This window comes from Vombatus ursinus, unplaced genomic scaffold, assembly GCF_900497805.2.
Source record: "Vombatus ursinus unplaced genomic scaffold, bare-nosed wombat genome assembly UNPS02005659.1, whole genome shotgun sequence".
In the NCBI taxonomy this organism is placed as follows: domain Eukaryota; kingdom Metazoa; phylum Chordata; class Mammalia; order Diprotodontia; family Vombatidae; genus Vombatus; species Vombatus ursinus.
The window spans coordinates 20,806,009-20,833,479 of record NW_020945437.1 but is presented as its reverse complement, the minus strand read 5'-3'; the positions used below and the strand labels follow the sequence as shown (position 1 = coordinate 20,833,479).

Here is a 27,471-nt window from a genome sequence, read left to right as displayed (position 1 = left end):
TTTATTTAGAATGAAATAAACTATACAAAAATTGTTTTTCCTCACCAAAAATAACAGTAATATTTTCCTCTTTACTCACTCCTAGATAAACCACAAAATCCTGAAATTTGCAAGTTCTCCAGGCTAGGTTTACAAGTCAAGATGAGGCATGGAAAAAGGCAGAATAAACACAAACAAGATCAGTTTTTTTTTTTTTATGTTTGTGAGATTGGCTTCCAGTTCAAAGAACAGAATGTTTGATGTATACCTGTGAAAAGTTCATGAAACAGTTATTGTGGAGCCCCAACAGAGGAATGTAAACCACAACAATCACTCATTTATGAGGAACAACATTGGCTCTATCACTTAAATTTTAAGTGAACTCATTCATTTACATTCACTTGATGAAGTCAGAGTCGACATGAAAATGTGTATGAGGTCATGGTTTGAGAAACTCTTCTCCAATATATCTTTGTACTGTCAATGGTACAACATTTAAAAAATAAAACAACATAGGAGTCAGTGGTCAGTAGTGAACTTCTTTTTAACTAAAATTTTTTTCCCACTTCTCCTCCCAATACTTTTTTTTTTTATTTAACAATAACTAAGAAATCCAAAACCTGATAGTCAGATCCCTGGTAATCATAAATTATATGTGCAGAATGAAGTTAACTAAAAATATCTCCAGAGCAGTAGCTACCAGCAGAAATCACAAAGAAATGAAATGTTGTATTTCTACATTTTGGAAGGTCAATTTTCAAAGAATTTCAGTTCATAGAATAACAGTTTAGCATAGAGATTAACAGTGGCTAATGTATCCAAATAGAGACTCAAAGGCAAACTTATCTTCAATGATTAAGTGGCCTATCAATATCTGAGGACTTCTCTCCCAATCTCTAATACGTAAATTCAGGGAGAAAACCTATTTTGGTCAATTTCCTTAAGTATTTTCAGTTATCTCTGAATTACTTGTGGGAAGAACTTCTTCTTGGAGGTCCAATTTACTCGTGTAGAGTTTGATGTAAGTATCCACCATTAAATCTAAGTCATGTTTTATATCAAAGTTTATGTTAAGCAAAGCCAAGTTACTCGACCGGTGAGCTGTCAAAGTATCCCTCAGGTATGCCTTAAGACGTTTTCGACCATTTTCATACCTCTCATTCTCAACCTTCATTACTGGGAGGATGCAGAGGACTTTAAGCAATGCATAAACATTAGGAAAAAATTTGATATCTGGCAGATGCAGGGCTTCATAAATTGTTGCTGGAAGCTCGATATCTTTTCCTCTGTGTTTCCATTTGATTCTCCAACAATGGAGTTCTGCAGAAAGAGTGTCTGGATTAGGAAGGTCACTTTTGTACATATCAGCATGGTGTTCCTCCGATGTATTAAATTTCAGCTGTCCCATGACAGAGGGTACTAAAGACAAACATTTCAGTGCTTTGAGGTGCTGTTCAGAGAAGATATCCTTTAGCTCCTGAATGATGTGCTCCACAGTTGGGACACTAAGCACCTCTTTGTAGTAGCTTTCAGACGTCACTTCAGGTTCCAGGTTAGCTTGCTGAGATCTGCGAAATTTTCCAGGAAGTTTAATTTCTATATCTAGCTTAGTTGCCAAATTTGTGGCTTCCTCAAACCAAAATTCATGATAAACTTCGATATTTTCCATCACCTCATTTAAAGAATGTAACACTGCTGTCAAACTGCTGGCCGCAAAGAAGACATCAGAGGTCTGACCCTGGAGATTCTTCCCAAAGGCTCTTGTAAAAGACAGTATGTTTTTTAGAACCACAACAGTAACAATGAAATCAAAATCTACTAATGCACTACCAAGTACAAATGCTTGGCCGGCAATAAAGTTATCCCATCTAACAGTTGTGTCGCTGTTTATGTTATCTAAACATAAAACAAGTGCTTGTAAAAGGTCCACTAAAATCTCAAAGGCATCATGCCTGCCTGTCCATTGAGAACGGCAAATCTCCTTCAGCTCATTACCCTTCTCCTCGCTATTCTGAAAGAGGACAGAGATAACACTATCAAGTTCCACCAGCAACTGTGGTGACCGATGGAAAAAAGAACAAACTTCTTCAATTATTCCCAAGGCAACAGATACTCCCACCACAGGAATGGATTTTGCCAACCATGTATTTAAGGCACAGGAGGAACAGAGGGTGTAGACCGCTTGGGGGTATTTCTCCAAAAGTCTCATGGCTACAACTTTCATCTTTGAAGAAAACCCACTGGAGACAATATAGGCCTGGCCCCGACAGTACTCCATATTCAGGCCCCATTTTTCAGTAATAGTGGTATGAAACTTAACAGCCAAAATTTCAGCATCGGCTTCATAAGGAAGAAAACCTATAAATTCTTCTCTCAAGTTATGAGAGTCATCCACAAACCTGACTAACACTGGTAAGTGTTCCTCTCCAGCTATGTCCACTACATCATCTGTAACAATGGAAAAGAAGTGAGAGTCCCGAACTTCCCTGAGCGTCTCTTCTCGGATGCAGCTCTCACAGATCTCCAGCATTTGCTTTTGCTGGGTTTTAGAGCAGAACAACATGTTGACTGCTGTTGTCTCAAAGCGTTTCCGCAAAACCTCATCACCAGCATTAATTCTACACTCAAGCAGAGCTTGGAAGTTATCTGGCATAAATATGCCTTCTGGAATTTCATCAGTTTCATGTCCATCTAAGGGTATATTTTGTTTACCCATAAGGATCAAGATTTCAAACAAAGATTTAAGATAATCTTTGTTTTCCTTCTCTTCTAGTGTTAAAGGTAAGACTTCTTCATCCTGTTCTCCTCCTCCTTCTGCAACTGCATTTTGAGCACTAGTACTGTTATTTGTTTCTTGATTGGTTTGTTCTTGTTCAGAAGTCTCATCAACTAGAAGACAAAACATTAAGATTAATTTTATAAAAAGATAAAAAATTAAAACCAAATACTTTCTACACCATTCTTGCTGACTAAATTAAAAGATGGATGAGAAAAATAAATCAATACAGGCATTTAGCCCAAGCACAGAATCACATAATGTTAAGATGGGAAGGACAGTGTCTTTGAGTTCATCCAGTAGAACTCCTTCATTTTACAGATAAGAGAACTGAGGTAGAGTTTACACACTTCACCTGAGCTCACACAGCCCATGTTAGGATCTAGCACAATGCCTTACACACAGAAAGTTCTTAAGAAATGTTTTTAATAAATATTTGCTGAGCTTGAAATCAGCAACAGCACCAGGACTAAACCCAAAGTCTCCCGACATCTTGCCCAGGGCCCTTTCCACTATACTATGCAGCAGGCAACTTTTTAGTCATCAATATTTTGATAAGAATTTACACAGGTGGCTCAGGGTGAGAGGTATATCATCTATGCACCTCAGAGAAAAAATGAATATAGCTGAACTTTATCATATAGAGTACAGAGTATAGAGTAATCATAAAACCACAGGACAGAATAGGCTACATATTTCCCATTCTAAAGTTGAGCCATGAACAAAAGAAACATTGTCAGTGTCAGACTTTTCTATATTATATTATTAACACAATAATATTAACCACTTACTTTTTCGCTCCTTCAGTGACTTGATTTCATCTTCACTCTAAAGACAAGAGAAAACCTTTTTTAATAAACAATTCCAAGTATATTATATCTGAGTATTATTTTTCTTAACTATTAATTCTCTCAAGGTCATAAGTACATATATGAAATATATACTCAAACAAGGCAATACTTAAAATAAATCGAGATTAATTTGATAAAAATGAGTTAGCAAAATCTTATAGCAGGAATCCTAGAGGGGAGGGTACATCACCAGAACATCACTTTGTACTGCATTTGGCATAGCACAAGTCAACAAAAAAAATAAATAAGCACCCAGGGTGCATATGTTTATAGGGTAGACAAATAAACATGTAATTCATGGAAGTATATATGCTTACAACAATTTAGGAAAACCTATGGGTCCACCATATAATTAATAATCATTCCACATCTTCTGAAAGCCTGCTCACAGTTAATAGGAATGTATATAATACACCCTCTTTACATTTTCCTTATCACTAGGTAAAAAAAACATGTGGCAACTCTCCCTCCTTCTTAATACCAAGCAGCTGTAAGAATGGGTTAGTATTGCCCTTGGTCAGTAATACCAAAAAAGGCTAAACAAATCACTAAATTTAATTAAGGAAAAGACAACTGCCCCAGGGTAAAAACCTTAAAAAACAAGACAAAAAGCAAAGACTTTATATGTAGATTACTACAATGCAAATTTTCAATTCCTTCCTTGTTACCCTACCTTTGAAACTACAAGTACCCCCAAACTGATACAATCTTGTAATACAGAAGTGAGGAATTTAAACATACCAATTCCTTTATTCGTTTTCTATGCCTACTATGTGGATTGTTCAGATGACTCGTAAGATCAAATATTGTTGGTACAGCATTATCTCGGAGAACTGTTCTATAAGGGCTCTGAAAAGAAAAAAAAACTTAGTATTTTAGATTGAGGCCGTGAGAATAAGATGCAATTAAATGAAATACAATCTGTTAACCAATTGCTCAGCATTCTTCCAACTATTCAATTTGGACAACTACCAACTCCTACCCCTAATCTTCAGTAAACTATATTTGCTATCTTAGAAATCTAAGAGTTAAAAAGAAGCCACCTGAGATGGTATCTGAATGTGCCAGAGGCAGGACCTCAACCCAGTTCCTCCTGATTCCACTGAACCCAGGTCATCTTCACGATTCTGAGACTAGCCCTCTAGGCACAATACAGTGAAGCCTCTTTATGAAGGACTTTTTCTAAAAGACAATATGACCCTTTGGGACCCTTAATATACATATTGACAACTCCTCTAACATCTTGACTACATCATTTCTCAACCTCTTCAAATTCTATGAACTCTTTCTCCAGCTTCCTTAAGTCACATATCATGTTTCAAACCTCACTATCTCAAGAAACTTATTGCTTCCATATCACCTCCAAGACCTAAACTTTAAAATTCCACTCTAAAACAAAAATCTTTCCACTTTCACACACATAAAATCTATAAATCTCCAGTCCCTCAACCCTAATCTGCTCTCTCAGGCAAACTTCTCTCTCTGCCCTACTACCTGTCACCTTAATGATTTATCAACAACTAATTCCATTTTGCTTTTTTTGGGGGGGGGGGGCGGGAAGGGGGGGGAAATTGGGTAACGAGGAGACTGGATAGGGAACTTCCTGCAGGGAAATTATTTCCACTGTTATAAATTTGCATCTGCTCTGCAATTTATAGTCTCAGAGAGTTGTCTGGGGGCAATGAGAAATCATGAGACTTGACCAGGGTCACAAGACCCGTAGAGTGTCAGAGGCAAAATTCAAAATTGGGCCTCTCTCATTCTGCTTCAGGAGCTCTTTTATCTACCATACCCTGCCTAGTGGCCTGCACCCCATCTGACATTTCTTCAGAGTTCTAACTGGCTATAACATACACCTGGATTTCCCACCAGCACCTCAAACTGAACTTGTCCAAATCTGAGTTTACTACCTTCCTCCTAAGATTTCTGCTCAGTATTTGACAATATCATCATTCACCCAGATTCCCAAGTTGTGATTCTGCTGATTCTGAGTGTTGTTTGATTCTTCTTCCCTAACCTTATATCCCCCATCAGCTATCAAGTCCTGTGAATTCTGCCTTTTCCACATATCTCTGATCCATTTGTCTCTCTATTCCCACTGCCACCACCCCTTTTATCACCTGCCTAATCTACTGCAACAGCCTCCATCAGAACAAGTCTTCCCACTTCAACTCTTTCCTCCTCCAATTCTCATGCATGGATCTGATCATGCTCTTCCTCTGCCCAGAATAAGTCAAGTTAAAACTCCTTCCTTAAGCCTGATAATCAAAGTGCTCCAAAACCTAATGCCAACCTAACATTTCCAGTACTGGTAAAATGGACTACTCTCTATCCCTGAATATAGCTTGTGTTTTTAAGTCTTTACTATTGCTCATGCCTATGAATGAAATAAGCTACCTAACTTCTCACTGCCAGAATTCCTACATATAATTTGAAAACCAAATCAAACTTCTACCTTTCCCTATAAGTTTTACCTAATCCAACCATCCCCTTTGATCTTCCCACAGGACTCTGTACCTTGAATGTATCACCAATACTTTGGCCCATTACACAGTAGGCACTTAACAAATGCTGACTGAGCTGACTTAATATATTTATCATGTATTATAAGTACATTTTATATACACACACATAAGTGTATGTCATATATGTCATATACGTGTGTCTTAACCTCCTGTTAGAATGTAAGCTACATGAGGACACAGGCCAAATCACACATTTACACAATGCTTTAAAGTATATAAAATGTTTTGTTTACAACACCCTCTGATGTAGATAGTGTGCATTATTACCCCCAAGTTACAGATGAAAAAATTCAGGGAGGTAAAGCAATTTGCCCAAGGTCCCACAGCTAGGAAATGGCAAAGACAGGCCTCAATCAGGTCTTCAGGGTTCTTGCCATGATTCCTCATAGCCTACTATGTACTGCTTAAATTAACATTTTTAAATAAAATCACCTGAAAAATAAAATCAAGACTTCACACATTTCTGACCCATGGAACATTTTATTAAAGAAGAAAAATATACCTTTTTCTAGGCAAGGCAAAGTTGAGTCTTTACTAAGACTGAATTCAAAATAAAGTCTACCCTAAATATGCATCTCTTTCATTACTTTCACCTTGCTTTCCAATCACATCACTAGTATTTAGGAACTTCAGAGGGGGTTGGGAAAAGGAAAGTAGATTAATTCAAACTGGTCAATTTGCTACTTCTTAATAACTAAAGGGGATCTAAAAATTTTAAACTACTGGCTACAGGGCTTTTAGATTACTTATTTTAAGTTATTGATAATATTCTGTAGTATAATATTTTATTATAGTATTCAGATAATTCAACACGGATCTGTGATTTCATCAACATAGTTTTATCAATAGTTTTTCAAATGATGCAAATTAGAATCAACCTATACTCTTTCATTCTATATGATTCTTGTCCATTTCCTCCTAAATCACCTCTACAGGGGATCCACCTCCTTGATTTTGCATGGATACAAATGGCACATGTAGACTGTCTATCCATTATTCTTAGCTTTCACCAGATGGCCATGAAATGTGAAAAAAAAAAATTAAAAGCTAACAACCAAGAAAATATAAACACATCAAATTCCAAGATTTAGTTTATAATAGATGAACTACAGCTAATGAACTTCCTTCTTTGATTAGCAAACCCAAGAAACAGTTTCAAAAAAGCAAGATTTTTAAGGATAATATATAACTATGACAAAAATTTCACCTTTGGGTACTCCTACTTATATACCCTTTCCCCTATACACATCCATATTTCTTTGTAATTTAAGAAAAGGGTTATATTTCAGAAAAAGAAAAAAGAAATTTAGACAACTTTATTATATATTTAAAAGGAATAGCAAGTTGCACATAACAGATTTGCAGTTTCATGTGCAATCATCTTTTTTACTATACTATGTTACGGAAATGCTTGCTTTAGTCCATAAATTAAAAATAAAACAAATAAATGTGGGAAAAAAAAGAAAAGGATTACATTTAAAGCAAGAGGAAAAAATTAGAAAATCAAGTTTTGCAACTTACACTTTTACAGATCATAGATGTCTCGAAGTGTTTGGCACAAAGCCGATAATGCTTATTGAGTTGATCAGGTGTTTTATCTTCTAAGTCAGCTCTTCTACAATTCTCCACCCACTTTTGACATCTAAAAATAAATTCAACAAATATTAACAGAGAGTTTATTGCACAGAAGGCCCCAAACTAGCACTAGAGATACAAAGACAAAATTAACAGGTCTCTGTCCTTGGGAAGCATACATTTTTTCCAAATTATGAAGCAAGTTAATCTAAGAGTTGAGGCCAGAACCCAGGACAGTGCTCTTCAACTACATTCAAAATCATCAAACAAATAAGCATTAAGGCCAGAAAACAAGGCCTATCACAGATAAAATGTTTTGTTTGTTAAAGAATACTGAATGATAATTGTATTCAACCAAAGGGCTGGGCATAGGTAGCCTATCCCCCCCCCCCCCCCCCCCCCCCCCCCCGATAAGATAGGCTTGACTGAATAATTTTGTATTTAAATTCTATAAAAGATTTAGATTACTTGCTGCTCTAAATAGATGCTATTTGATTAGATCTTAGGAGTCTAAATGTGGTTATACAGATATAAGGCAAAGTAAAATATTTAAATGTCCAAGGAAAAGACAATATTTCTCCATGAAAATGACATAACACCTTTCCCCCAAACAGAATGATTAATGAACTAGATCCTCCTAGGACAGATTTTCACCATACCATTTATTCACCAGCTAATCACACTCATGTTATAAGCAATAAATGAAAGACATGACTCTGGTTTTCTGAGCACTAATATAAGCTTCTATTTCTCTCTCTCTTTTTTTTTTTTCTCTTCTTTTATAGAACATTAGAGTCAAAGCAGCTGTCAAGTTCTATTTTGAGCAAATAGATCTCCTTGCTCCTCTGTACCTTACCCTTACTTTTAAAAGGGAAGGAAAAATATAATCTTCACAGAATTTTAATTTATGATCTATGTTACACTGATACATTTCTAGAAAGTTTAAGGGGGAAAAAAAAACCTTGTATCAAGCAAAATACCTCAATTTTTAAAATGATACGTACTCAATCTTTGCTTAGTATTTGGCAGTTATAAATGTAAAACAAAGAAAAGAAGGCAAATTAGCAGCTATACATTACCCTTATTACTAATATATTGAGGCAAATCTATAACCCATCTATAGGGTAATTATAAAAAAGTAAGCTCATACATAAGACTTCTTGCTCTCTAAGGATATAGGCTGGAAGAAGTACAACTCTAAATCCTATCATCCTATGAGTTTAAAAATGGATAATCTCAGTTTGGGGCTAGACTGTTAGGCCACACAGCAAGTCATTTTGTGCCTGTGGACTGGCACAATAGAGGTGTCTAGTAAGTAACTCAATTCAACAAACATTAACGAAGGCATACTGGTGTTCAGGCACCTGTGAGATGAGAATTTTTCTTTTCCTTAGACCTTCTATCCCAATGCAGACCAGCACCTTCTCTGCAATTTAGAGTGCTAGAAAGGTAGCTGGGGCACGAGAGGGTAAGTGACTTGTCACAATCAGTGTCTGGTTAGGGGACCAGAATCCAGGTTCTCCTAAATGAGGTCAGTTCTTTATCCAAATCTCCATGATGCCTTCTCAGAAGTTGAGCTTAAACAGGCAATGAGCACAAAAAAAAAAAAAGAAAAAGTTTCCATCTTCAAGGGCTTACTTTGTACTAGCAGAATATAACCTGTACACAGAAAAATAAATACAAGTAATATAGTAAGAGAGTGAGAACAAACTACATCCAGGAGGTGACACCTGAGCTGCATTTTGAAGGCAGTGAGGGATGCTATCATGTGGAGGTGAGAAAGAATGAGTTCTAGACCTGAGAAACCACCAGGACAAACGCAGAGAGCTGGGAGGTGGGAACAACGGAGCCAGTGTGATGAAAATGACTGAAGGGAATAACATGAAATAAGATGAGAAGATAGCTGGGATCCACGTGTGGCAGATTTTACTATTTTCCATTTTATCCTAAGGGCAAAGGGAAGCAACTGAAGATCTGTGCATAAAGGAGAAGCATGGTCATCTGGGCTTTAGGAATATCAATCTGAGAGCTACGTGAAGACAGGATGGATAAGAAAGGGGAGAGACTGGAAGTAGAGACCAATTATGAGGCTACTAGAATAATCCCACCAATAAGTGTACACCTAAACTAGGCAGAGGCCGTACTGAGTGAGCAGAGAAAGGAGTTAGATGGCATGGATACTGTGCAGAAAACTGACAAGTGAATGGATAAGGAGGTTGAGGAAGAAGAAAGTATCAAGGATGACTCCAAGATTATAAACGTGAGCGACTGGAAGGATGGTAATGCCCTCAACAAAAATAGGCAAGTTCAGAGGAGGGACAGATTGGGGGGGGGGGGGGGGAGAGCCGCGATGATAGCAGGGATCATAGTTTTGTTGCGGGTACACCTGGGAACTATTCCCTCTTTACACTCTCATAATCACGATGCCAGCCAGTTCTCCCAAGGTTTTATTTGGTCTATGAATATGATTCCCAGATCAATATCTTCTTCCAGTCTCTCCCCTGAGCTCCAGTCCTACATCACCAAATGCCTATTAGACATTTTAAACTGAATGACCCCATGGCATTTCAAACTTACCATAACCAAAACAAAACTCATTTTCCCCAACACCTACCACTCTTTAAAGCTTTCTTATTTCTGTTTAGGGTACTACCATCCTTCCAGTGACTCTGGTTTGCAACCCAGAGAGCCATCTTTGACTTTAAATTCTCCTCACTCCTTCATATACAATCAGCCACTAAATTTTATTGCTTCTAACTCTACATTGTTTCTTGCATTCTTTCAGCTCCTCTCCATTCACAAAGCCAACACTCTAGTTCCAGCCCTTATCATCTCTCACCTGGGCCTCCTAATTGGGCCTCTTCAACTAGTCTGCTATTTGGTCTCCCTGCCTCTGGTATCTCCCCTCTGAAAACATAAAATAAAATTTCTGATGAGGAGGGAAATTTCTGAAAAGGAGGGATTTGTCAAAAGAGACCAATGTGAATGGACAGTAAAGTCTTATGTTAAAAAAAATACAGAAAATAAAAACAAATTCAGATAAAAGAACAGGAATACACAACCATGGCACAGTACTATAAAAATAGTGATGAGCTCAAAAGCTCAGCATGAGCTGAGGCTGACAAGGAAAACCAAGGACAACACAAAATGTTTTTGTTCTCCAGCTATAGTAAAAAAGGAAAAAAAATAGATTCTTTTCTTAGGATGGATGTGATCGTGAGAAATTATCACAGAATGAAGGCAGAGCTTCTCAATTTTTATTTTTCTTCTGTCTTTCTACCAAAGAAAATGGCTCTGTGTACTAGAAGAGACAACAAAAATGACTGATGGGAAGTTGATACATGAGATAAATAAAGAAATAGTAAGAAAGGACCTAGTGGCCCTTGATTAATTTCATTCCCCAGGCCCAAATAAACATCCTTCGGGTGCTCAAATATCAACTGTCATTACTGGGCCACCATCAGCAATATTTGAAAGATAGTGGACTCTAGGTACCACAAGATCAAAGAAAGGCAAATGTCATCCCAACATTTAAGAGAAGACAGGGGTAGCTAGGTAGCAAAGTGGACACAGCATCGGCCCTGGAGTCAGGAGGACCCGAGTTCAAATCTGGCCTCAGACACTTGACACTTACTAGCTGTGTGACCCTGGAGTCAGGAGGACCCAAGCGCAAATCTAGCCTCAGACACCTGACACTTAATAGCTGTGCAAGTCACTTAACCCCACTGCCTAGCCAAAAAGAAAAGAAAAGAGAAAGAGAGAGAGAGAGAGAGAGAGAGAGAGAGAGAGCGAGCAGAAGAGAAGAGAATATAGTCTGCAAACTACAGGATAAAGGAGTTTGACTTGGATTCCTGGGAAATTCTTAGAATAGATCATTAAAGACAAGGTTAAGGAACATCTCAAAAGGGAAAATGGATTCATTAAGAACAAATCATACCAGAATAAACTCATTTCCTTTTTTTGACAGGATTACTAAACTGGAAGATGAGGAGGATGCTATAGAATACAGTTTACCTAGACTTTAACAAAGATTATGATCAACTACTCCATACTATTTTTGGAGAAGATATAACAATGTGTACTAGATACAATTAGACAGGATCAGAACTAGGTGGATGACCAGGCTCAAAGAGTAGCTATTAATGGTTCAATGTCTTTGTGGCAAGAGGTCTCCAGAGAAGTAGCCAAGGGATCCTGTGCTTGACCCTGTGATGATCAATGAGTGCAAAGAGGGAAAGCAAAGCATAAGATAAATGGAAAGGTAGAAAAGGCTCAGGCTGTGAAGAGCTTTAAATAAGTAGGTAACAAACTGGATGAGGGTTAGGCTCCAAAAAGATCTTGCCATACTACAGCATAGGAATGAATTTAATTTAATTAATTTAATGAAATGTAGGATCAATGTAACATCTTACACTTGGGGTAAAAAAAAAAAAAACTTTACTAATACAAGAAGAGGGAGGCATGGTCAGATGATAGTTTGTCTGAGAAAGATCTAGGGGTTTATGTGGACTTCCAAGTTCAAGGAGTCAGCAGTGTGGTCTGTCAGCTAAAAAAGCTAATGTGATCTTGGGTTTACTAGTTAGTAAGAGAAGCACAGCTTTCAGGAATAAGGAGGTGATGGTCTTGCTATATTCTGCCCTCAGCAGACCTGAACTAGAGTACTGTCTTTGGTTCTGGGCACCATCCATATGAAGAACTGATAACATGGAAAATGTTCAGAAGAGGATAACCAAGGTGAAGGGCCTTGAGTAGATAGATATCATATGACCACCAGCTGAAGAAAAAGGAGATGATTAGTCTGGAGAAGAGGGTTAAGAATACTCATATAGTTGAGGGAATACCATGTGCAGGAGAGATTAGGCTTATTGTATTTGTCTCTGGGAGGTGCAGCTAGGTGTGGATAGAGTGGATAAAGCTTGAAGTAAGGAAGACTCATGTTCCCCAGTTCAAATATGGCCTCAAACACTGGATTCTCTTTGCCAAGAAAACTCCAAATGGGATTACAAAGAGTCAAACACAACTGAACAATGACAATAAAAAAATCGTTTTAGGAGGTCTGAACCAGAAGCAATGAGCAAAAGTTGCAAAAAGGTAAATTTAGGCTTGATGTCTGGAAAAAAGTTCCTAACAATTAGAGAGATATTCAAAACTGTAATAGCTGCCTCAAGAGGTGAGGGGTATCCCCACCTTGGAGGTCTCTAAGCAAAGGCTGGAGAATCAGTTAGATATAGCAGGGATTTTTCTTTGATATAGGTTGGATTAGACAGCCACAGGGTCGTTCCAACTCTCAAAATTGCATACATTGTTACATCTTTTCATCCTTCCCACATCTTACTCCCCTTTATACATTAGCCAATGACCTCACTGATCCTCACACAACATTCTATCTCCTGTCTCCTGACTTTTGCCCAGCCTGCCTGCAGGCCTGTGACATAACTCCTGGTATCCATTTTTTAGAATCTCTCATTTCCTTAGCTGTTTGGCTCAAATACCACCTTCTACAAAGAGGACTTTCCTGATCTGCCCAGCTGGTAAGTGGTTCCCCCTCAAATTCCCTATGTTTACTTTATATATATTTCAATATGTACATTTGTCTCTCTTGTGAAATTTAGGTTCCATAAGAGCAAAGGCTGTTTCATTTCTGCATCTCCAGAACAGAATAAAGAACCTGGTAGAGAAGTCAAGTCAGCAGCTAAGATGCAGAATTGAACTACAGTACAGAAATGATTACTGGATATTAAAATTTTAGAATTTGCATAAAGGTAATTAAAGAAAATGATGAGTAAATATCTTTTTTCTTACTGTCGATGGGAATTCTTAGTGAATGTTGTAAACTAGTAAGAAGTTTCCGAGTTGTTAAAGTAAGAAGTGCTTGGAGCTTTCAAATGTGTCTAACTAATGGGAGTGAAAAGCTGGGACCCTCCTCCCGAAGTTGGTAAGAAGGGATGGGGAAAAAGAATGGTAAAGAGGAACTGGAAGTTGTTAGCCAAGGAGGGTATGTGAGTCTTTCTCGCAAGGTGAGGGGATGATCAGTTAGTTACATGAAAGGTCCAAATCTAGATCCTAGTTCAGTGGCTTCTGGGCCAGCTATTTTAGGATAAAAAGATTTCCATTTTCCGTAACTTCACAATTCTGTACTCTATATATGGTACCTTCTACCTTCCTTCTCTTAATTGCTACTAGGGAAAACCTTTGAAAAACTAAGGCTCTGCCTCTTAACCTTAAAGGGAAAAGAAGGCTGAACGAGATTGGTCTAGGCAATGACTGGAGAGATACAGAAAGCCAAATGTAGTTGGGTGCCAGCAAGCAAAGGCAGTGCTGGAAGACTGGGCAGGATTAGGTCATCTGAAACCAGAGAAATTAAATGATTTGCCTTAGGTCTTTAGATTCTCAATCACTAGCTGGAAGGGAGAAAGGGAAGAAAGATTTACATAACACCTTGAATCTAAATAGCTTTTAAAAAGCTGTGAGGTATCTAAGGACAACCAAAGGGAAAGTGGTTCTACAATTAACTCCTGGGTAACAACTAGTGCTTTAACTTTACCAGAGAAATTTCCAAGTAAATTCTAAGTTCATTCATATGTAAATAAGATGTAAGGCCACAGAAAGGAAACAAAGTCACACAGGAAGAGTAAGTTCTGGCCTCATTAGGCAACATAAACCCTTTGTAATCATTCCAGCCAAGCTAAGAGCCAATAGCAGCAGTGAGTGACCAGACAATTCACTTTCTGGACTTGTTAAATTGGGGGGGGGGGGGGCACGGCACCTGTTAATCTTTCTGGTCTTTTATCCCATCCCTTCATGCACTGAGGATTCTGCTTCTTGAGCAAGCCTATAAGCCTTAGAGATGAAAGGGAAATTTGAAGCCATTGAACCTAGCCTCAAACACTTTAAAAATGAGGAAACTAAGGCACACAGAGGATAAGACAGTCAACAGACATTTATTAAATGCCTGACATATGCTGGGCACTGTACTAAGAACTGAGGGTACAAAGAAAAGTGAAAAATAATCCCTACCCTCAAGGAGTAGATTTAAATAGGGTAGACAGTATGTAAACAACTAAGTAGATTCATATTATATACTAAGTAGATGAAGGTAATCTGAAAGGGAAAGGCATCAGCAGTTGGAGGGACCAGGAAAGGCCTCCCGCAGAAGGTAAGATTTGATGCAAGTCTTGAAGGAAAGAAACCAAGCAAACCAAGAGGGGGAGGTAAGGGGGCAGAGCACTCTAGACAGAGGCAGCAGACAGTAAAAAGGCACAGGAGAGGGGAGACAGAGCTTCCCAAGCAGGCAATTGAGCTGGACTGTAGAGTGATTTAGAGGGGAGCGAAGTGTAAGAAGGCTGGAAAGGTAGGAAGGAGTCAGGTTATGAGAGCTTTAAATGCCAAACAAACGGACTTTATGTTGAGCCTGAAGGTGATAGGGGCAGGGAGGAAGGAGAAGAGGTTGCGGCATGGCAGACTCGTTTAAAAAAAAAAATCACCTTGACAGCTAAGCAGAGAACGGATTGGAGTTGGGAGAGTGTTAGGGTAGGGAGACCAAGTCTATTGCAATAGTCCAGGCAAGAGGTGATAAGGCAAGGCCTTAATGAGGATGGTAGCTGAGTAAGTGGAAAGAAGGGAACACAGAAAAATATTGTGCAGGCAGAAACAATATTTGACAACAGAATGGATATGTGGAATGAGTAAGAGAAACCAAGGATGACATTAAGGTTGTGAGTCTGAGTGATTGGGCGGATGGTAGTGCACTTGACTGTAATAGAAAAGTTCAGAAGGAAGGAGAATTGGGAGGGGGAGAGGGGAGATAATGAATCCTGTTTTAAACACATTGAGTTTGAGATAGTCAAGAGACAATTGGCAATGGGTGATTATAGTACAAAAGAAAGACTAGGGCTGGATAACAAATCTGGGAATCATCAACACTGAGATAACTGAAATCATGGGAGCAGATGGGATCACCAACCAAGACAGTATATAGAGGAAGAGGGGGCCCAGGACAGAGCCTTGGGGGCCACCCAGAGTTAGAGGAAGTGATCTGCTTTAATATATAAAGGAGAGTGAGAAGGCATCAGACAGATATGAGAACCCGGAGAGAGCAATGTCATGAAAACCTAGGTTGAATGATTTTTCCAGGGTCATATAGCTAGTAAATGAAATGGGATTTGACAGACACTTACTAGTTTGTGACCCTGGGCAAGTCACTTAACCCTGTTCACCTTAGTCTCCTCATCTATAAAATGAGCTGGAGAAGGAAATAGCAAACCACTTCAGGACCTCTGCCAAGAAAACCTCAAACAGGGTCACAAAAAGTTGGACACAACTAAAATGACTCAACAATAACAATGTCCTGACTCCAAGGACAGTGCACCATCCACTATTTCACACTACCTACATCCCATGCCTTTGCTTAAACTGTTCCTATGCTCCATGTGTCTTCTCTTCCCCTCTTTACCTAGTAAATTTCTATCCTATCATCTTCCATTCATCTCAAGTCAAATGCTACCCTCACAAAGAAAGCTTTTCCCGATCCCCATAACCACCCTTCTTCCTCTTAGACCAAACACAACATCGTGGTATTTTTTACCCCATTTGTCTCTATTATTATGTAGTAATCTGTTCTGTTGTTCTTCTGTCATTTAATTCATATCTGACCCTGTGTGACCCGATTTAGGATTTTCTTGGCAAATATAGTGGAGTGGTTTGCCATTTCCTTCTCCAGCTCATTTACAGATAAGGAAACTGAGGTAATACGGTTTAGTTACTTACCCAGCTAGTAAGTGTCTGAGGTCACATTTGAACTCAAGTTTTCCTGACTCCAGTCCTAGCACTCTATCTACTGTGTCACCTAGCTTCCCAGTAATGTTTATTAATAAAAACAATCTTCTTATCAGCTAACCCATGATCACAAATGTCAAATTACACCAGGAATTTAGCTATTTACAGTATCTAAACCCTAACAGAATTATAGCTGTGGACAATAGAATGTTATCAATACCTCACATTACCCCTTCATTAAACTAAGGTTTTTTCACAGGACATTTAATAGAGCAGATTCTAGAATCAGAATTAGAGGGATGTTTGAGGTCCTAAGACCTGAAACCTGCGGGCTTACCACTTCACAAAGTGTCTCATTCCACTTCTAGACAGCTATAACTGTTAGAAAGCTCTTCTACTTAGTCAAAATCTTGTTTAAAGAGATAATAAATAAATGTTAGATCATTCATTCATTCATTCATTCATTCATTCATATTTAGTGCTTGGGAGTCATCACCTCCTGCAACTCACCATCTAGGAGGGAATAAAGAGAGATATAAACACAATAACATAAGGTAATATCCAAATGGGACAGAAGAGGTGAATGCCAGACAATACAAGGAAGGGAGAAAATCCACTAAAGAATATAAAAGTTGGCTGGGGGAAAACCCAACTATATACAACCCATCTATCTACACACACATTAAAAGTTTCCCTATATTCCACTTAACATACATTAAAAGCTTCCCTACATTCCACTTAACCAAAAAAGTGGTGGTGAGTAATAGCCCGAAAAGGGCAACTGTCCATTCAGCAAATATTTGTAGAAACAGCTTCCCGGCATTAATCAATCACAGGTTTAGCAAAGAAAGGAAGATATCCAGTAGAGGGAAAACAGGATGTCAGTGTCTGAAAACCACATCTGAAATGCAATCTTGAGAAAAAAGAAAAGATCTTCTTCAGGTTGTTCTAAGAGCAGAACTAAAATCAAGTTTCAGGGAACAAGGAGACCCTTTCTAATGATCAGAGCTGCCCCACAATGAAAGTATTACATCACAAGCTCCCTCTCTCTTTTTGGAAGTAGTCAAACAAAGGCTGGGTAAACACCTGTCCACAATGTCCTTTAGAAAAAAAAAAAAGTGTATCCCAGTGCTCAGCATGATGCCTCACATATAGTAAGTGCTTAATAAATACCGGTCGACTAAGGCACCCTCTTAAGGGGTTTCGGAATTCTAATGCTGTTCCTTTAAATGGAGTGAGAGGTAAGGTTTACAAATATTATCTCATTTGATCTTCATAATAATCCTGTGAGGTAGATGCTATTATCCCCATTTTTGCAGATGAGTAAACTAAGGCTGAAAAAGATTAAGTGATTTGCCCAAAAAGTAAATGTCTGAAATAGTATTTAAATTCAGGTCTTATCCACTACTATCCTAACTCGCTCTAAGACAATTCATCAGGGTATGTGAAGATAGTAGAATATAAATTTCTTTTTATCTAGAAAAAGAAAAATTAAGCTTTACTAATTAAAAGCCAGGCTGACACATTGGCACTCTCCCTCAGTCACATGCCACAGGAGGAAGGCTGAAGGAAGAGGAGTGAGTTCCATAATGGTGAGGAATTGAGAGCAGTGTTTTCCATCATTCACTTCCAGCACACTGTGATGTATTGCAGTTTACATGTACCTGGTTAAGTGATTTATGAATTATACAATCTAGCTTAAATTAAACTGACCCTCACAAAATGGACAAGTGGCTTAAACAGATTCCTGCAAAGAAACTAGATTAAAGACAACTCTACTTAACAGGATCAAAAGTGAACATGAAAATGGCAGAGCTGACATCCTTCCTACGTCTGGTACAAGCTCTTTAGACATATTACAATATAAAAACAATGTCAAACTAATCAGATCTGAAAAACAAAAAGTCAGCCAAAAAACATCAAAATTATTTGAAAGATGGATTTTTATCTACTACTGTTAAAAATGGACCTTGCCCTAAATGTGTTTTTGTGTTATGAGAATTTAGCTAGCAACAGTATGAAGACCTCATAATTAGGTGGGCATTCAAAATGCTTTTGTTGACAAAAGTAAGGTTGAAATGTAATTTTCTAACCTATTTAAAAATCTAATGTGAGTTTCAATAGGTTTTGAATCTGTTTAAAAAAAAAAAAAAAGGCAACATCTTCCAGTTACTTTCCAAGAACAACTGATTTAACACCAGGGAAGATGGAAATTTATTAGACAAATTTCAATTAAAAAACATGATTAATGGATAGGACTAAAAAATTAGTATCAAGATTAATTAGTAAGCATAGGCAACAATGTACTTCTTCCATTTCAATCTATGAATCTTTTGGTAAAAGTTTCAGTTAAGATAGCCAATAAAATCAAGGGAAAATAAACTCAACTTAGAACCTGACCTTCAAATCACTATCAAAGTATTGAGTCAAGAATTTCAAATATAAAACTTACTCAATCACATTGCTCTTACTAAAAATATTACAAATATTTTCATGCAAGTGAAGTTTTTGTTTCATTAATAAAAAATTTTTAAACGCTGTTTGTTTCATCTTTATCTCAACCTTTTTAATTTCAATTTTGATGTATGTTTTTAATGTACGCATTTAATACAGTATACTTAAATATTTATAAACATAGGTAAATACAGAGAAGCACAGAAAGATTACATGAACCGATGCAGAGCGAAGCCAGCAGATCCAAGGAAACTATACACAAAAACTATAACAATGAAAATGGAAAAAAACACACACACATATCAAAAGTGAATGCAATAAAACTATAAAGAAAAGGCATGGCTCAAAAGAAGAATCATCAGAAGATACTGCCACCCTGCCTGTTTGCAGAGGTGGGAGGTCTATAAATGTTGTACATTGCACATATTCTCAGATTTTTTTCAATGTACTGATCAGTCACGTTGATTTTTTTTCTTCCTTTTCTTTTGTCTTAAAAAAGTATTACTTGCTTTATGATATGGTACTCCAGGAGAGGGAGGGATCCTGGGGTGATGTTCAGTGATGTAAAAAACAAAAGATATTAATAAAACTTACTTTAAAAATATACACATTAGGAAGTGCACACTTCCTACGTGTGAAACAGATGTGAAAGTTTGGAGGCCACTGGCAGCTAGGTGGCGCAGTGGATAGAGCAAGAGGCCTGGAGTTAGAAAGACCTGAGTTCAAATTCAGCCTTAGACACCTACTAGCTGTGTGATGCTGGGCAAGTCACTTAACACTGTTTATCTGAGTTTCCTCATCTGTAAAATGAGGTAGAGAAGGAAATAGCAAACCATCCCAATATATTTGCCAAGAAAACCCCAAATTGGGTCAGAGAGGACTGAACAGCAGCAGCCTTGGAATCACTGACAAAAGACGAGGCAGCCATCAATACAGAACTAGAAAGGGCCTCAGAGGAAGTGGCCTCTAATCCAATTCCCACCATTTTTTTTCTTTTTTTAAACAGATGAAGAACTAAGGTCCAGGGAGGTTAGGTTGCCCGAGTTACCACAGGGAAGAAGCAGCAAAGGCAGAATTTGAAACCAGGTTCTCAAATAAAGAACTGGTATTCAGGCTATTGTATCGCATCCTCCGTCATAGAAAGGAGGTAGTCAAGGGTAAGCAAACAGTAAAGGAGAATGGTGTGGATGTGTATTTTGCCCCACTTTAGAAGCAGATGGAAGTGGAAGGAGACAAACAGGGAGACACAATCCAGTTTGATTAAATTCAACAAAACAACTATATTATGTTCAAACTGTGCAAAGAACAAGGGGTACAAGGATGAAAATCACCGACTCTGCCCACAAGGATTTTATAATCCAGTAGGGGAAGATAAGACACTGTACAAAATCAAGGCAATCACCAAGCAAAATAGCACAGAGGGAAGAGAGGAGGGCCCCAGACACAGCCTCAGGGAAATCCAAGACTAATGGGAACGACCTGCAAGAAGAGCCAGCAAAGGAGACCGAGGAGTAGTTAGGTAAGAGCACCAAGCAAGAGAAGCGTCTTGAAAATCTAGAGAGAAGAGAGTAAAAGAGAAAAGAGAGTACTTGACCATGTCAAAGGCTGCAGACACGTTATAGGACTAAGAAAAGGCCTTTAGATCTGGCAATTAAAAGACTATTACTAACTTTGAAGAGAAAAGATTCATGTTGAATGAGATTGGAAGTGAGACTACAGTCAATTAAGAAGACAGCTAGAGAAAAGGAAGCAGAAGCACTGATCAGAGCTGGCCTTTTCAAATTCAGCCACAAATAAGATGTGGAATGAGAACAGACATGGGACCAGAGACAGATGGATCAAGGGAGCGTTCTTTGAGGGGGAGACCTGAGTATTTTCACTGGCAGTAGGGAAGCAGATAGTAGAGAGGGAGAAATTGAAAATCAGGGAGAGTAGGGATAAGAAGGGGGACAATCTAGAGGAGAAGGGATGCAATGGGACCTTATGCACGTTAGAGGGATTCACCGTGGTAATGAGAAGGGGTCCCCTCCTCATTTGAGGTGGGTGAAGGAGATAATGGCAGAAGGCATCTGAATGATGTGAGATGAAGAGAGAGAGAAGAGAGCACTCTTAATGAATGGTTTCCATTTTTTTTTCAGTGATCAGCAAGGCAACATTCTCAGTTGAGAGAGTGGGGAGATGGGAGCCATGAGAGGGTTGAGGAGAAAAGGTTTGAAGAAGTCATTATGTTAAACTCTGTGGATACAAAGAAAGGCAAAAAACAGCCCCTGCTCTCAGTCTAATGGAGGAGACAACTTGCAAATAACTATACAAACGATAAAGAGACAGGCTAAACTGGGAAAAATCTCAGAGAGAAGACCGTAAGATTAAGGACTGTGAAGGCTTTATGCAGAAGGCGAGTCTTTAGCTGAGATCTGAAGGAAGCCAGGGAAGTTGTTTGTGTCCAAATCTCTCTACTCCCAGTCACCTCCTCCCTAGACTATGGCAATAGCTTCCTAATTATTCTTAAAGCTTCAAGTCTCTCCCCAGTCCAATCCATCCTCATTCAATGGCCAGACTCATTTTCCCAAAGCTCATTTCAGACTGTCACTCCCCTACTCAAACTTCACTGGCTCCCTATTACTTTCAGGATCCTTCAAAACCTAATACCCTCCTATCTTTCCAGTCTTCTTACACTTTACTCCCCACCACACACTCTTCAATCCAGTGGCACTGGTCTTGTTGAGGTCGAAGATTTAGATGTCCCAAGGACCATGGGATGGGGTCTTCTGGAATGAATTCACAGACTCGAGCATTCTTTGAGTCAAGGTGGCAAAGATTTAATGTTACGCTATACAGTGGGCAGAGGTCCTTAAGGAATTCTGCCATGGTGGGCTGAGCTCCTTACGAAACTTGCAACTTAACAGGAATGATGCTAAAGCTTATATAGGAAAAGTAGTGAATTACGTGGCAAGTATGCTAATTAGGTGATAACATACAACTACGTCATTCACTACTGGAAACCGAGGGAAGGGGAGGGGGGAGAGAGGGTTCCTAAAGGGCACATTTTTGGTCTGTTATGTCCATAACAAGATAGTTGAGGGAGCTGACGTCTATAGCAGGACCTCTGGATTGTATTCGCTAACTGTGGGCATCAGTACTTGATAGTTCTGCTCGTACAAGATACTCCTGTTCATACAAGTGAAATTCTACAGAGGTCAGCTTGTTCTTGTAACAGGGAGAGATAGTTTGCCTCACTGGGCCCACTCATGAGTCATTGCCAGAGATAGGGTCCTTGGGCTGGTGGGAAACTGTCAGGGATAGTGTCTTGAGGCTAGGGAGAAATATGATCTTGGAAGTGAGGTCCAAGTACAAACACCCAAGAACCCCATCAGTCTCCTTGCTGAGACAGTGTCTCTCAGCTCCAAGAATTTCTCTGGCTGTCCTCCATGTCTGGAATGTTCTCCCTCCTCATCTCTGCCTCCTGGCTTCCTTCAAATTCCAATTAAAATCCCAACTTCTATAGGAAGCCTTTTCCAACCGTCTTAATTCTAGTGCCTTCCTTCTCTTAATTATTCCCTATTTTATCCCGTATATAGCTTGTGTGTACGTTGGTTTGTCCCATTAGATTGTGAGCTCATTGAGGGCAGGCATTGTCTTTTGCCTCTTTTTGTAACCTTAGCACTTAACAGAATGCCTGACACATAGTAGGAGCTTAATAAATGTTTACTGACTGAAATATAAAGTCCTATGTTAAAGGTTCTCCCTTCTGATCCCCACCTTTTAGTTTCCCTGGCTTCCTTCAAGATTCAGCTCAAAAACCCACTTTCTACAGGTCTTTCCTGGTCCCCCCAGCTGCCACAGCCTTCCATTTACTCTGTACACACCTATTTACATTTCGTTCCACCCATTAGAATATACTCTCCCTGAAGACAGAGACTGTTAAATTAATAAATGCTTCTCAACTGACTGGGGCCAGATTGCAGAGGATCGTGAATACCAGAACAAATCTGGTATCTTTTATTCCATAGGCAACGAAAAGCTGGGAAGTAAGAAAATGGAGTACATAACCTTCACAACATGGGGAAGTAGAAAGAGGACTAAATTAAGAAGCAGAAGACTTGGGTTTTAAACCCTGCTCTTGAACAAATGACAAATGGCCGGCCATTCCTTGCTCGATTCCTTCTCTGTAAAATGATAGGTTGAAGCAGATGATCTCTAATCCCTTTCAAGCTCTTGTAGTCTGTTCTTTTTTTACTCTTTAATTTAGTAAGTATATTAATATATAACATATATGCTTAATATATATTAAGTATATTAATATATAATTGTCATTTGCAGAGTCCAGGTCCAGATACTGGTGAAGATACAAAGTAAAACTTGATATAAGACCTCAAAGAACATAGTCTGATAAGGTAAAAAAATAAATTCACACACAGAAATAACAACAACTAAAAATGTTATAATACTACAAATGTATTAGAGAGGTTCACTGCAAAGTGTTGCATAAATTGGAAGGTGCAAAAGTTTGTGCAGAGAGGAAGAAAGAGATCAGAAAAGGATTCCTGAAGGAGTTGGCCAATCTCTTCACTGAATAAACATCTATTAAGTGCCTACTACCGGTAAAGCACAGTGCTAGGCAATGGAGGATACCAAAAAAAAAAATTTTTTTTAATGACATTCCCTACTTTCAAGAAGCTTACATTTGAAGGAAGGAGTTAACAGAATAATAAATGTATACTGATATGTACTATACATCACGTATGTGTATGTGTGTGTATGTATATATATATCTTACCACAGAGAGTGTGATGAAGGCAAAAGAGATATCCAAAGGGTGGGGCAGATATGTTGGGCAAGTATAATCTCATTTAATTCTCACAATAACCCTAAGAGACACCTGTTATTATCTCCATTTTACACGAGGGGAATCTGAGGCAATCAGAGGTGAAATGGCTTGCCCAGGGTCATCCAGCCAGTCAGTGCCTATCGTAGAATTTGAACTCAGATCTTCCTGACTCCAGGCCCATTGCTCTATCCACTATGACACTCAGCAGCCTGTGAAATTACCTCGTCCAACCCTCTCATTTAAAAGTACAGGAAAAATTAGCTTAACTAGCCCCTTTACCCAGAGAATAAGTAGTCGATTCAAACCTAGGCCCTCTAATAGATAAAGTCCTTATTCTGCCTCCTGACCTCGATGCCCTCTCCACTTTGTAAACCTTAAAGCGGTATATCAATTTTATTTATGACCCCCTGGAAGTCCTTTGGTCCTGCACCATGTATTATTATATAGTTACGTGTGTTCCGTAGAATGCCCCTTGAAGGCAGGGCCGAATGATCCCGCCCACATCTCCTTCGTGCCTAGTTGTTCACACGCGGTCCCCCCCCCCCAGGGCTGTGAGCTCCTTGAGAGTAGGGATTGTTTCTTTTTTTGTGTCGCTTCTTAATCCCCCGGCGTTTAACAAGCTCAGTGCCAGGCACAATAGGCGCCTAATAAACGCGTGTTGCTTCGTCTCCGTGCTCTCCACACCGGTACGGAGCAAGAGCGCAATGAATAACCACTGAACCCAGTCTCTCTCGGGTCTGTACCCAACGTAAGCAGAAAACACAGCCAGCCTCAGGCGCCGGAGCCCTCCCTAAAAGCTTGCCAAGTAGGGGCCGGGGACGCGCAGTCCCTTCCCCGGGGCGCACGTGCGCGTCCCGGGACGCCTCCAGGGAATACCGCCCTTCCCGCCGCTCTCCTCCCGGGGTTGTTCCGACCGTCCCGGGTCGGCGCCTGCGCACTCCCCCCTCTCTGCTCGGTCCCCGGGCGGGGGACAGCTCGCGCCAGGAGGGGGCCCGGCCTCGCGCCTGGAAGGAGCGTCCGCCCGCTGGCTCCGGCCGCGGAGCGAGGGGCGCGGAGAGGCCGCTCCGGGGACACTCACCGGGCCGGGTCCCGCGGGAACCTGAAAAAGGCCAGGTCCGACTGCGTGCTCTTCCGCGTGCAGTTCGGGGCCGCGCAGAAGTTCGGCATCGTCGCCCGTCCAGCCGGCCAGGCCTCCTCCCCCTGCCCCCCGCCAGCGGCCTCCCGGCCCCCGGGGAGGCCGGCCCGGCTGGGCTCGGGGGGAAGGAGGAGGAGGAGGGGAGGGGAGAAGAGGAAGGGAGGGAGGGCGAGAGGAGGTGGAGGAGGAGGAGGGGCGCCGCGGGCCAAGGCCGGGCTGGAGACACAGCTCCACAGTGCTGTGAGCGGCCGGGAGGATTTACCGCTGCCGCCGTCGGCTCTGGCCCGCCTGTCCGCCCGGGACGCTGCCGCCTCCTTCCCACAATGCACCCTGTCTCCCTCCCCCTCGCTGCTGCCGGGGGCTCTCTTCCCTTCGGCTTCCTCTCCTCCCCGCCTTTTCTCTGGGACTTCAGTCCTGGGAGCACGCGCAGTGAGGGCCGGGCTAGGCCGACAGCGAGCGGGGCGGGGAAGGGCGGTGTCTGGGGGCGAGAAGCTCTGGCGGTGCGCAGGCGCGGGAAGCTGAGAAGCCAGAGGGAGGTGGAGGCGGGGGAGGGGCGGGGAGTGAAAGTGGAGAAAGAGCGCGCGCCCGCCCCCGCCACATTCTCACCTACTTAGGGCAGAGTGCGCACCTTCCTTCCCTGCAGGACTGCTCGCTCTGGTGCAGATCCAGGCCAGAGTGCACGGCAGTCTGGAGTGAGGTCTTTGGAGATCCCACTTCATTTGCAAAGAGAGCTTTTCCACTGCATTGGAGCTGACCAAATAAACAGACACTGGGAATAAAGCAATACAGGAGACCCATTAGGTGTTTGTTTTTTAAAGAAAGCAGGACAGAGACCGAAAACAAGACCCGTCCGCTTAATGAACCCTATGACAGTGGGCACATCACTCGTGCAAGACCGAATCTTAGTTAATGATCTCGAAGGTCCCTTCCACCTTTAGTCCAGTTGGATCGGGAATTCATGCCCACAAGTCTATGTTGACAATCTGACTGTCAAGGGCACTTAACTGTCATCTTAATCACTTTCCTGTACTAGAATCCCCAAGGAGAAAAATAGCAAGTCTGCTCAGCAGCGAGCTGGAGAAGATTCATGGGATATAAAATGATGAGACTGGTTTTCTTGCCGGGCTTGAGAAATCAAAGACTTTGCAAAAGTCTTCAGCTTGCTAAAAGCCATCCTTCCAAATCTGGCCAGTCACTCTTGTACCAGCAGCTGTCTGTAGTGAACAGAAGTGGTTCTTGTTTCAAGAGTTCCCTTTAGAAAAGAACAAATGATATTTAGAACAAAGTAATAGTTTCACATTTTGTAAGAGGCTAAATCTTCAAGATGAGGCAGGTTAAAAGCTTGTGGGAATGAAGAAGCGATTTTTAAGAGCAGGGGGTTTTGATGGCATAAAAGGCTTAGTAGGGAAGATGATTGTGTCATCACCCACCAGCAACAAAGGAGATATTTTAAAGGTCATTCAAATTGATGCTTAACTGTGAGCATGATGATAGAAGAGTTACATTTAGATAAAGAAACTTTTTTTAATAAAAAAATGATTACCCAGATTGTACCTTGTATTTTGAAAAGTGAACAGAAACTAGAAAGATACTCTTCTCATAATTCAAAGAAATCTGTACAAAATGCATTTTTGAAGGGAAAAAAACAACTTTTGGAAAATAGTGTTTCATCTGTGACTGTCAGGTAAATGCCTCTGCCTACTCAACTTTCCCTTTTCCACTACTCAGCCTATAACAAGTGTTATAGTCATAATCACCAGTAATCGTCTGGGCTAGGCACGATCCTTTAAGGATCAGCCTGTGCCTTGGTGAGATGAATGAAAATGTTTCAGAAGCTTAAATAGCAAGTTTCCTCAGTTTCCAAGTTTTCTCTTTGCTACTGGTGTTAGAGCCATATTTTTTGTGCCCTGCTCATGCTCCATCCAGTTCCTCTGGAGGCTGACCTTTTGCCTATATTTTTTTGCATATGATTACATGCCTCATCCTGGTCTTGAAGCCGGTGACTGTTATTATTTCTAACACAGTATCTGCCTATGTTGTCTGGTTTTTATGTACTTTAGATGTCTACTGCTCACCTGGTCTCTGATTCATTACCTCTCTATCATTTCTGGTGGCTCTGATACCTGGGCCAATGTTTCCTACAAAGTAATTATTTGACCGAATTCTGAGGCTATCCCTCAGCCCTTGACTATGAAGCACTTTGAAGGTCTACATATCCAAAGCATTCCAGGACAAACTCCTTATCCTGAGAAAAGAGGTCCTGTAGATATAAAACTCATCTCTCAAAATCAAGGTTGCCTTGGCACTGTCTTTAAAGTACCATCTTCACTAGTCCCTTTCTAAAAAATTTAGGGGCATCTAGGTAGCACAATGAATACAGAGTCAGGAGGACCTGAGTTCAAATGTGGCCTCAGACACTTGACACTTACTAGCTGTGTGACCCTGGGCAAGTCACTTAACCCTAATTGCCTGGTCTCCCCCCAAAAATGTTCTAAAACAAACAAAACTGGGAGCCCATTATTGAATGTTCCCTTTCAGACTTGCCATTTGAGAAAAGCTGATTTAGCCTCAGT

General features: G+C 40.2%; 1 protein-coding gene across 2 annotated transcripts; it reads right to left on the bottom strand.

Moving 5' to 3' along the window:
- Positions 1–24,962, bottom strand: THAP12 (THAP domain containing 12). 2 transcript variants are annotated; one of them, XM_027848352.1, is made up of 5 exons: positions 24,842–24,962; positions 7,653–7,773; positions 4,348–4,455; positions 3,547–3,583; positions 1–2,868 (listed from the first exon to the last, which is right to left on the bottom strand). In XM_027848352.1, exons 1-5 carry the CDS (start codon positions 24,928–24,930, stop codon positions 920–922), a joined length of 2,304 nt encoding a protein of 767 aa, XP_027704153.1. In that variant the 5' UTR covers positions 24,931–24,962; the 3' UTR covers positions 1–919. The 2 variants fall into 2 exon arrangements, with proteins under 2 accessions (XP_027704153.1, XP_027704154.1); XM_027848353.1 differs by lacking the exon at positions 24,842–24,962 and adding an exon at positions 9,071–9,257.
- Positions 24,963–27,471: the final 2,509 nt, after the last annotated feature.